The sequence below is a fragment of the Meleagris gallopavo genome, chromosome 1, assembly GCF_905368555.1.
Source record: "Meleagris gallopavo chromosome 1, MGAL_WU_HG_1.1, whole genome shotgun sequence".
NCBI classification, from domain to species: Eukaryota; Metazoa; Chordata; class Aves; order Galliformes; family Phasianidae; genus Meleagris; species Meleagris gallopavo.
This window is the reverse complement of record NC_139404.1, coordinates 12,000,441-12,012,863: the sequence shown is the minus strand read 5'-3', so window position 1 is coordinate 12,012,863 and position 12,423 is coordinate 12,000,441. Positions and strand designations below refer to the sequence as shown.

The following is a 12,423-nucleotide window of genomic DNA, read 5'->3' as shown; positions in this document are numbered from 1 at the left end:
GTCACCCTCACCGTGAAGAAGTTCTTACGCACATTCGTGCGAAACTTCCTATGCTGCAGCTGATGGCCGTTTCCCCTCGTCCTGTCTCCACGTACCACTGAAAAGAGACTGGCCTCACCACTATGGCCGCCACACCTCAGATATTTATAAACCTGGATCAGGTCCCCTCTCAGTCTTCTTTTCTCAAGGCTAAACAGACCCAGTTCACTCAGCCTTTCTTCATAGGGGAGATGCTCCAGGCCCTTCACCATCTTTGTGGCTCTCCTCTGGACTCTTTCCAAGAGATCCCTGTCTTTTTTGTACTGGGGAGCCCAGAACTGGACGCAGTACTCCAGATGAGGCCTTACCAGGGCAGAGTAGAGGGGGAGGATCACCTCCCTCGACCTGCTGGACACGCTCTTCTTAATGCACCCCAGAATGCCATTGGCCTTTTTGGCCACGAGGGCACACTGCTGGCTCATGGCCAACCTGTCGTCCACCAGGACACAATACAATGAAGATCCATATTCTGATATTGATGTAAGTTATATTTTGGATATTACTCTCCAACTCCATTAGTATGCCTTCTGCCTCAGGCAGTGCATTTTGATCAAAGCATTTTAGGTTAATTTAGGCTGTAAGGACCTCAGGAGGTCTAAATATCTGCTGCTGAGCTTGTTCCAGTTTACAATATTCTGTACCAAAAAGCCCAAAACTTGGATGCCATATTCTGGATGGAGTCTAATGAGTGCTGGGTAAAGGAAGATAATCACTTGCCCTCAGTTTATTGGCTGTGCTACTGGTAATACAGTCCAAAGTACTTTGCCCAAATAAATATTAGTGAAGGAAAACAAATTTCCCATAAAATTCAAATGGCCAAAGATTTTTAGCCTGTTTTTATTGCTGCTGACAGATTGTCATTTTCAGCTCATTTTTTTTCTGTTAAATTTTTGGTACAGAATTTACCTAGAAATAGTATTTTCTGTTCTGCCACTGTCTACAGTAAATGTCATCTTTAGGTTCATTGCTGTTCTTTCAAACTTTGGATTTGAGAGCTTCTTGGGATCAGTGAAATCCAATGCAGTTATTATTTGAATAAATTTGTTTGTCACTTGCACAGCCAACTGCCATGTTCAGTTACTACTGGAGGTGCTCAGCTACTCATCAATGGTGGCTATCTACTTGCTTGGGGAGAAAGAAAGGCATACCACAATATGATGGAGGTCAGGAGGAAAAGTGGGATCATGAACCTGAATCTGTTGTGCTCCTTAGAGTATTTCAGTCTCAGAACTTTTGGTTGGTTGGGCATTTTCTCTTACTCTCTTTCCATCTCCCCCAACCACATATCTTACCTGTGAAATAATTTTCTGAAAAATTCATGACTAGCTTAGCTGATTAATATGTATGTATCACAGTGCCCTTTACAGATTTTTTTCTATCTGGTCTTCTGCAAAGAACTTCCAAAGGGCTATTATATTCGATAAAGTTAAAACTCAGAGTCCCAAGTGGCTAATTATCCATGTTTTGTTACAATATTCGTTCTAGCAATCATGGAATTTTGAAATTCAGCTGAGGTAATCCGAAAAGGAACTCTTTAAATAACTGCATGGTCATGAAATACTGCAAAGAAGTTTTCTGAATTCATTTGCTATTGTAAGATACAGCTTTCCATATCTTGTATGCTGTCTTGTGCGCTTTTCTCGTCTCGATGTAGAGGCTGCAGTGTGGCCCCAACGTTATTTATTTCCTCAGAAATCAGTTTGGGCTAAAGAACAGATTCTTCTAAACATGTTTGGGATGCGGGGAAAGGACTGAATTAGGCTGTAACATGCAAAATGACGAATGGCCTCACTTGCCTTGATTTTTCAGAAGTGGCCAACAGTCAAAGTTTCAGATGGATTTGGTGGAAGATGGGTATCTCTCTCAAAATAAAGCTTTTTCTGACCCTACTTCCAAGGGACTCTATTCAGCCAGTTAAGCTTCAGCTGCTATTTGAAACAATCAAGGGTGCCTCTGTGCCTGTAGCTGCCACTAGATATGGCTATAGGTGCTCTGCTCCAACTACCTGTACTATCCCTTGATGTACCTGGTGCATCTCAAATGGCCTGTATCAAAGCAATGAAGTTGAACCCCAGCAAACTTAAGTTTTCCAGATGGAAAGTGAGCTATAATCCTTCAGACTTGTATTTATCTGTATTTATCAACCCCTGTACTCAGTGGTAACTTCTGTGCTTTTTATGGTCCAGCCAATTAAAAAAAAAAAATCTCCCTGTGCTTTTATCTGATAAGTTTTCAAATATTCAAATTTCTTCTGCAGTGCCCTAACTGGACAGGTGCACTCATGACCTCAGCTTTTATTTCAAATTCCTAAACTTCACCTTGACTAAAAATAAATACATAAATGAATAAATAAATAAATACATTTGCATGTGAATTATATCCCTGGTGGTTACCTGTTGAGTATCTCTTTGGGATAAAAGAAGAGAGAAAAATCTTCTTTGTGGGTGAATTTTGCTGTACTCATCCAAACGCGTGAATAAAGCAGTGCTCAGAGGCGAGAACAACCTCTGGGTTTGTCCAATACACAGCAGACAAATAGTGTCTCTGGAAACAACCTTGAGGGTCCCTTCAGCTTTAATTAGTGCAACAATTAATTAGCAGGTGTCAGCTTTTAATAACTTTTTTTTTTTTTTTTTCTTTTTAAACTTGGGGCAGAACTGGAAAAACAAAGCTGCAAACCATTATTTACTTACTGATTGTGGACCCTGACTCAGGCCTGTTCAGGGAGCTGATGATAACAAAGCCGAACCCTTCGTTCTCCTTGCGGTGGATCACCACGTCGCTGGTTTGCAGGCTGTGGGACGTGAAGCCCTCCGGGGGAGTCGCGTTGCTGCTGGAGACAGCGTGATTGCTGTTAGCATAAGTCGCGTAGTCACTTCTTGGAGAGCTGTGGTGCGTGGACACAGAGCCTGGGCTTCTGCCATTCTCTGGGCATGGCTCTCCTAAAATATAAGTCATGCCAGTTTTACAGTCTGACTTGCTCAGTGGATCTCAATTTACAGTACATTTGCTAATGCAACATGAATACACTTGGCTGTCTGTGGCCCAGACTGCTGCGAGTATTAAGCTGGGAGCTGTAATAGATGCAGAGAGACAGGAATCTGCACGATTATGCAGAGAAATCAAGGGCAATCAGATAAAGTAAGCATGAATACTCAGTGCTAAACTGTCTAACAGAAGGGAGAGGGAAGTAAAAACATTGGCTATCTGGATGGCTAAGTGTTAGTAAGCACCATTCCCTTGTCTGCTGGTGGATCTGTCATCAAGAGGAAAATGTGACCGTCTAATCCAATATAAATTATTTGTGTTTGGATTAAAATAATTTAAACAAGCAGCTAACACAGAGTAATTAGGATTAGCTGCATAATGTTCTTCTTACAAGTTGATTAGCATGCTCACAAGGCATTTATGGAACAGAGCAGTTATACAATGACAAATAATCACAGTCTTTCTGTGGGTGTTGTCACAGAAGCAGTGCTCATTTAAAGGTTTGGAAGATGCTCTTCTGTGATGAGTTGGAAAGGGCAGAAGGAATAGTGGTGTCCTTTACTGTTGTTTTAAAGTAGCAAAACCAGAGAACAATTTCAACCTTTAGGGATTAAACACTTTTTTAGTACTAGCATTTTAGCAATTAGAAACAGTAGGGTAAAAGATGAAAAATCAAAAGGAGTAATATTCCTTGCAGATCTAAGTTGTTTACACAGATCATTACATATTGAGATTTAATGCAGAACTTTCAGATAATTGTAAGTAATACATCTTCTCAGCAATGATGGGCTCTGAACACGGAGAGCTTATGCATGCACATGTGCATCCTAGGAAGAAAACTCGCAAATTAGACCTTCAATGTGTATGAATTAATAAAATAAACATCATCCAAGGCCAGGCTGCTGTTTTCTCAGTCAAGTGTGTCCTTTAGTAGTCCTTGTGCAACTATGGAATAAAGTGATTAGAGTGAATAAGGAGGAAGAAAAACAAACAATTATTGTACTCCTGTGTTAGAATTGAAAATCTCCAAGAGTTATTGAACCAAATCTGCAACTAAATGCCATAGTCGGTGACAAGAGAGATCTCATTTTCTGGCTGTCATGTTTCAGAAAACTGAATGCCATTTGTATCAGTATGGCTTCAACAGAAAGGAAATTATCTTACCCTACAGAATGACCAAGAGCTGGCTTGGACATAAATAAATGCAACTGAAGGCCATTAAGCAAGCATAGGAAAACAAAGATAAAGGAGAAGAAGTTCAAGCAGCTACCTGATTGTTAACTCTGCAAAAGATATTCATCAGAAAAATTACATTTTGCTTCTGCCTGTGAAGAAATGGCCTTTTAATCTGTGGTTTCCTAATCAAATTGTGCTTCTGGTTGATGAGAGTCTGTTCCCAGCCTGGGAGAGCTCTGTGTGAGGCGGTGGTCTCAGGCTGGATAATACATGGACATCAGCTGTCAGCCATCAGGTGAGGGTAGGGCAGCCTCAGTGCTCTCCAATCTATACAGCCACCTTGGATGCAATGTGGCTAAGGTGCTCGTACTTCATTTTTCAGTTATGCCCACAGCAGTCATTTTTAAAGTCTCCCACTAAGCTTATGTTGTAAGACAGACGATTAAAACTGTTCATCAATAGAAATGCTTAAATATTAATGAGTTATACACAAAGCTCCCCAGCATGGCGCTCTCAGGGACCCAGGTTAACTCCAGGTGTCTCACTGGCTTTCTCCATTCTGTGTGCCAGGAGACTGGACTGTCTCAGACCCTGAATTTTAACACATACCCCTCTCTACCCCTACGTAAAATAGCAGAATCACAGAACTGTAGGGGTTGGAAGGGACCTTTAGAGACTACCTAGCCCAACCCTCTGTTAAAGCAGGTTCCCTCCAGTAGGTCACACAGGAAAGTGTCCAGATGGGTCTTGAATATCACCAGGCAGAGCTGGGTAAGGAGCTGGCTAGCAAGCACCCGGCGCATTACCTTGGTTATTGGCCATTTTCCTAGTGCCTGGGGAGCTGCAGGGGGGCGTCGCGGCGGGCGGAGGGGGCCCTTTCTGGCTGCAGGCCTCTGCAGTTGGCAACAGAAGAAAGTCAGTCCCGCGGCAGCAAAATGGGGCTGCAACAGGGGGCTGTAGGATGAGGGGTGCGTTGAGGTTGGCTTTGGGGCAGGGGAGTGGAGGGGAGCAGCTCAGGCAGCGACAGCAGTCCAGGGCACAGGAGGTGGGCAACAGAACAGCTGAAGATGTGCTCATTTCTGGTGCCTCAGCAAATTGCACTAACCTCATCTGTGTTAGAAACAACACACTTCTTTCTTGGATAAGGAACAGTAGCAGTCCACTTCGACAGATGCTGCTGCACATTTTTCCAAGTTTGTATGTTATTCAGTCTATTCTAAAAATTTTATTTACTTCAGATCATTCATATTGTTTTAGCTTTACTCCCTGGAAGTGTCTGCTTGAAGGGAGGAAGTGGCCCTGCTTCCTAGCAGCCATTTCCTCCCTACAGAACGATTTCAGCCAGCTGACCTTGTATTTTGGGGCAAAAATCTCCAAATGGCATCAGTGAGACCAGAAATGGGCTTTTAACACATACGAGAATGGAATGAGTCCTTGTACTAGAGAGCTAACAGTCTCTGAGAATTTCTCTGGTTGCTTATACACACAGTCAGCATTAACAGCTTTAATTCAATGTAAACATTTTGTCCCAAAAGCAGACAAGAGGAGACAGCACAGACCAGGACAGCACAGAACAAACCCAGAGCAATCATGGCACACCGGGGCTGCCAGTGGGACACCCACTTCTGCAGGAAGCAACACTCAGCATTAGCGTTTTCATCACAGAAACAAGGGACACATATTCACAACTATTTGTTCTTCAAATGATGGAAAACATTCACTTCTATTTGTCAGAACCTGCTCATGCTGATAGCAGTGAGCTGTTTTTCCCAGTCTTCTTCACTCACCCGTAGGTAGCACCTTTCTCCGCACAGTAAGATTCACCTGCCCGTTTCGGGCAGCATTATGCATAAGATCAATCACATATCGGTGGGTTTTGCCGGCCACTGGAATCCCATCCACATACACCAGTTCATCACCGGGATGGAGGCGACCGTCCCTGTCTGCTGAGCCCATTGCAATTACTGCTCCGATGAGGATCTAGGCAGCAAAGGAACAAAGCCCTGATATATATACAGAGCACAGACACTTCCCCCATGAACAATACAGACATTTTCCCTTTCTGTTAAGATACAGTTTGTGACTCAGCAAGATCTGCGTATTCCTGAAAGCCATGTTCCTGCACTGTAGGTATGACTGAAGATGTTTTCTTGCTTTTGGTGAGAAAGAGAAATCCTGATCTCAGGATTATTAACCTGCTATCTTCAAATCAAGACAATTTATCTGTAAGGGATGGTGAGTTCATATAACCTACATTTTGCAGAATATCTAAACAGATTAATTCAATTTAATGGTCCTGTTAACTCAAATTTAGTTAGTCTGCATATTTCTTACTTGAGGCTACTTACTGCTGCACTGTGTAAGCACCTGGAGTAATGTGGCATGATTTAGTTGGCATGGTGATGGAATCATGGCTGGACTAGATGGTCTTAGTGTTTTTTCCCAACCTTGATGATTCTATGATTCTATCATTCTGCCATTCTATAATGCAGTTCAAGTCAGTTGTGGAAATGACCTCTTGACATAGAGTTTGCTTTGGGACTCTTTAGGGGAAAAAAAAAAAGTACTATATTAAATATTACAATTCATAAGGACTAATTGCTCAAGTAGTAACTGATTAGCAAAATGAAAAAATGTCAGCTTACTCTGTGCAGATGTTGTTTTCCCAAATCGATATTAAAAAGTAATTTGTATGGGACATATAAGATAGTAAAAAATCTGTTCAGAACCTTTTAATGACTTTCTCCACTTTCTGTGCACATAAATCCACATAATTTATTAGAAGAAGACATACATATTTCCCCTGTGGAATAACTGGTAGAATAGTCAAGACTGATTCTAACAGATCTTGCTTTCTTTGAAAGAATATTAAAGCATTCACAGAGCAAGTTCCAAATTTTCTTTTCTCCTGTTCAGTGCTAGAGTGAGCACAGAATGATGGATGTGACATGCTGTGTGACAATCCACTTTAAATAATAAAAGATAAAAGCCGTCTCGTATTGCTTTTCATGAAGAGCTGAAAAGGCTGATGTTGTAGTCACACAGGTGGTCTTGTTTTTTGTGGTCTCAGCTGCAGTTGGAAGCACCCCAACGGAGTGTTTAAATGAAACTCCCCGTATGGAGCCTGCAGAATTTTCCCCATTTTTTGCCCTGTCTTTGGCTCACTTCTGCTTAGAAAACGTAGCAAAGACAGAACAAGATTTGGCATTTTCCTGCTTCCTGATGTTATAAGCAATACCAGGCTGAGTTCCCAGAGATGTTCTTTCAGGTTCTCCATTCTCTTCTTCAAACACTGAAAGAATACACCTCAAAGCTTTAGAAAACACTTTGTGAAAAATCCAGCTATGAAATATGCAGTTATTCCTCTTCACTGGAGAAGAAATGATCTGTGCAAAGCCAAATTTAGCTGAATCTCCACAAAGCAACTCAAAACCTTTGCATTTTTCTATCTTGTCAAAACTTTTCTTAATTATCTTGGGTAGCTTCTTTAGCTTGTAGGATTGTAGGGATTATCTTCCTTCTTTTGCATTACTGGATATTTGCAGTTTCTTTATAATTGATTCTAGGCTGCCAAAATATTGAACAATTTGTGCATCTTTAAACTTTGAAGAAACATAAAGGCAGCTCACAGCATCAGTATATACTGCAAAGTGCAAAAACTCCTTCCACTTAGGGCAAACCAAGTAATTACTTCTTATCTTTTCAATGTCTACAGCGGAATGTGATTGTGTGCCTGATTTACACAAAAGGACACCGCTGGACAAAAGCAGCAGTGCTACTTCGAACACTGCAGGTAGCTTGTTCGCCAAGACGACGGCCACCGTAACTGTTACTGGGCATATGTAGAAGCAAGTATGACTTCATTCTCCTTTCTCATTTTCCATGTTTGAATTTGCTTCTTATCCACTGTGCGCTCTCATTTCATGGCTAAATAGTTTCCATAATAGCTATAAATTCTACAAGCAAAACACAAATTAAACAAAATATTTATCAGGATTATATTACCAGGTTTGAGATTACTTTGAATGCATAAGGAAAAGGATGATGACATTTATGGCAGTAAAGACGGTGTTGTAGAGAAAAAAGGTAATTTTCACCCGCTGTTTGAGATTAAGCATGCAAAATGGTGGGATTAGGATTAGGAAGATTGTGACACAGCATAATCTGAATATGAAGCTTGGGTTTTATAGCTCATCCATGTTAATGCCTGTTTTGGTACTGAATTTCTTTGTGACACCTGCTAATTACTTGACTTTATGTTTCAGTTTCTCTCAATATAAATAGAATAGATTCACAGGCATGCAATAAAATTTATGAAATAGACATCTAAGGTGTGATAAATCTCACCTAATTTTAAATGTCTGTGATGTCTAGATCCAAGATAATCTTCTGAACTCTAACCAATGCTAAAAATAGGAGCTCCTAATGTGTGGTCTGAATTACCCTAACATTTTGCTCTGTAGACCTCTGTTATGTCTTAGAAATGTCTCTTTCTTGGCACTGAGCATAAAATACTGCAGGTCGCTCTGAAAGTAATGCCTCCTATTTATTTACATAGAAACTACAACAGAAGCAGTGAGCACAGTAATGCTGTTTGATAGTGCAAATTGTCACCTACAAAAAGCTATTTTTCAACACAGTCACCACCATTAGCTGTGTGTTTTTGCCAGTGATGAACAAGAGCCTGCATTTTGCACTAATGAAAATCTGCACCAGCAAAGATGCCCCACCATCGCTGTCACCACTGCTGAAATACAGAACAAACCATCTCACTGTTCTCACATCCACCATAAACATTCAGCAACAGTCAACCAATGTCAGTGATTTTATCTGCACAGAGGAATTCAATGATACATCTTTGCTTCATACACACTGCCACGCCAGATGACATTTTGCCAGACTGCCCTGCGCTGCCATCTTTCACAAAGCAACAAAATGTAAGGGAATAATGGTGGGAAGGTTCAATCTCTACTGCAATACCTCCATCTACCTCTGACATTGTGGACAACATAATAAAATAGGAGGCACTGCTTTTGGAGCAGCTCATCTACATCTTGCAGGCATTTATGGAATGAATCCCAGCCAGGTCGTGTTGAAAAGGAGAAACTCTTACTGTAATTATGTGCATGTTCCTGTGATTTTGAGTACAAGCTGTTTGAATGTATTCAAAATACTTCCCCACTTTGGGATGGCAATTTGTAGCTTCAGCAATGACCCTTTAATAGAGTCATTATCTACAGTTTGCCAGGCCACAGGGAGATGTGATAAATACCTTTGGTGGCTTGATCTCATGAGATTCAAGAGGTGACTAGAACAAGCCACAGTCATGATATTTGAGACACCTTCATAAACGTAAGTCTTTCTTTTGGAAAGCATCTTTATGCCTACAAATATTTGAAGTGGACTATTCTAGCAGCATTTTCTCCTTCTGAGGTGCTGAGCAGCTAGTGTAACTAGAAGCAAACTATGTTACAGTTCCTCTACAGTGTCAGTACTATTGTTTTGAAAAAATTTATGTGGATTCTGCCTCTTTGAGAAACTTAGTGGCTTATGCTGAAAAATCCATACTCCTTTTGAGGAATCAAATCACAAAGACAAAAGGCAAGGAAAGTTTCTTTTTGTTCTGTGTTACCTGGCTGCACAGCAGGAGAGCTGAAACAACCATTTCAAAGAGTCTCAGTTCTCATTTTATAGGAAATGCAAGGTTTGGAGCACAGGCAGAAGGTGCTGCTCCTTTTCTGGAGGAGAAAGGAATAGGAGGCTGTGGGTGGGCTGTCTGTGGGGGAGCAGGGAAGCAGTGGAGGTGAGAAAACAGAGTTAAGAGCTCTTGTATTTGGAGTACAAACGAGATGGAAACTTTTTTTTTTTTTAAGTGGAGCATGTCTGTCTTCTTTACTAGGGATGAATGTGGGCAGTGAAATGGGTGGACAGGCACAAAGGGAGTGAGAGCTGAGATGCTTGGCACTGTACCACCTAACTCTAAGGTTCCTTTCTGCCTCGTAGGCTCCTCAGTCTCAGGCTATGTTCTCTCATTCCTGGGCGCTTTGAGAAATGGTCTGTGGGGAGGGATAAATCCTGTGAGAATGACACATCTGGAGGTAAGTGCTTTTGTGTTTGCAAACCCTGAAATAGAGACAGCTGCTTTGAGGCTAAGTGCAGGCTGAGAGCAATTGTTAGTTGGACAGAGAAGCATCTTAGGAGGTGGTACACCGAAGGCAGCATTCCACTCCTGCTCTTCAAAAATAGCAAGTGCTTATATCACTGCACATGGTATACAGCTATGAGCATTTGTTTGACTTCAGACAATAAAGCCAGGACAGTCCCTTGCTGAAAAGAAATTTGAAAGAGCTGCTTCCTCTGTGACAGTTCACTGCATAATGACTATGGCTGGGGGGCAAAGGACTCCTTTCAGAATTCCCCCTCTGCTGGGTTTTTGAGCTGAGACATAAATTCATGTCTCTCACAACTCATGCAAGTATTCCTAACTGTTAGAGTACTAGATATTCTAAATCAGTGCTCACTCCCTCCTTTAGGTGGAAATCATTTCATTTTATATAAATGATCATCTTCTGGATGAGGCATTTCAGCTGCACTTTTCCCCTTGAGAATGTCATAAACCTCCAAACTGCAGAGCCAAACACACTCTCAGTGACTACTTAATTATCCATTTGTAATGAAAAATGAAATTGAAGGAGAAATCAAGAGAGACTTCCAAAGAATGCTTGAGCAGCTCTATAGCTAGGGGCACTTTCCCAAGAGGTGGGCATTGCCATCAGGTGCTACTGTCCTAAGCAGGTAGAGATTTCCAAATCTTCCACAGGTGCCAATTTTCTGCAGGATAAAACAGACTGTTTCCTCTACTTCCTGAGAGACTTTCTTTTTAGCTGCTTTCAGTGGGCAAGCTTAAAGAATGCACCCTGACTGGGCCATACAGAGAGGACAGGGAAAATGCTTAGGAGAATGTGAGGACGGTGGCTCCGTGGCTTGTTTTTGATGCACTGGGACAAAATGCATAGCAGAGCAATGCCAGAGTGACTTCAGGCACACTTGCAAGTGCTGGCAATGAAAGTGTCATTTTGATACTGAAGTCCTTCTGTATAAACACACCTTGGTTAGCTTTGAAAATCCATCCCAAATCTCAAATAGAGTCTTTATGTTTCAATCTGCACTTCGTGAAGTATCTTTTCCAGAATACAGTGCATTTGTTTTGTTTTACAGGAGGCATCAGTAAACTATCATATTTGATACTTTGATATTTTTGATAGATGCTGTCAATAGAGGATTTTCTGTTTTTCTTAGGATCATGTATTTGTTAGTGTTAATGCCTGAATGACAATTGTATTTCTGTGTAAGAATCCGAATACAGAATATACAGACCTATCAATTAGTTATACATTTCCTTGGAAACGGTTCACAGTGGTAACACAGAACTCAGACTACACATAAGGTTGTGATAATAAAATGTCATCGATATAGATATGGGATTAGTCCTCCCTAACAAACTACTTTTACATCATTATTATGTTATATCATCAAAGTTATTCTGAGGAAGTACCAATTCTGCCTTCCCTCCTCAAATCATTTTATTTACATACACATCTTACTGCTTACCAAAATACATACTCATTTCTTTCTAAAATTGTATATATTTTATACCTGTTTTCACCTGTGATAAATCTAAGTGGGCTTTGTCTGGTATTTTAGTTAAGGGAGTGTTTACATCCAAACAGAATAAAGCCAAGATTTATATGCTACATGCTTCACATGATCATATTATCTAACCTGGAGCACAGACTACAGCTCCCAGGTGGGGCCTTTTGTGATTCTGGAAATAAACGGCATTATTAATAGTATCTTTTAAACTTATGCATATATGTATTCTGCCTACAATGTAAACAGTTGGGCATAGTCTTGCATAGTTTGTCTTTTAAAATCTTCTCCCTAAAGTTAAAACAGTCTTGGAAAGTCAGGATGGAAAGTGTTGAGTGATGCATTGTGTCAAACCTGGTGATTCTAGCTTAATTTACTGAGACATCTTTCAGATGCTGACAACCTGAAAGCCCTGTTTTTATCTACAGATAAACAGAAAAACATGCTTTAGTTGTAACACAGTGCTCAAGAAGTCACAGAATCACAGAATGGCCTGGGTTGAAAAGGACCACAGTGATCATGTAGTTTCAATCTCCCTGCTATATGCAGGGTTACCAACCAACAGACCAG

The 12,423-nt window shown here is 40.9% G+C and overlaps 1 protein-coding gene across 11 annotated transcripts in view; it reads right to left on the bottom strand.

The window, feature by feature from the left end:
• MAGI2 (membrane associated guanylate kinase, WW and PDZ domain containing 2) overlaps positions 1 to 12,423 on the bottom strand; it is a 710,219-nt gene that overhangs the window by 62,977 nt on the left and 634,819 nt on the right. For 8 of the 11 annotated variants that reach the window (XM_085216633.1, XM_085216640.1, XM_085216600.1 and 5 more), the window contains 3 exons: positions 5,991 to 6,183; positions 5,010 to 5,096; positions 2,733 to 2,981 (listed from right to left, as the gene is read on the bottom strand). In XM_085216633.1, the coding sequence (XP_085072759.1) occupies positions 2,733 to 2,981; positions 5,010 to 5,096; positions 5,991 to 6,183 (529 nt within the window). The remainder of the gene's footprint in view (positions 1 to 2,732; positions 2,982 to 5,009; positions 5,097 to 5,990; positions 6,184 to 12,423) is intronic. The other 3 variants (XM_085216656.1, XM_085216609.1, XM_085216649.1) reach the window with 1 other exon arrangement.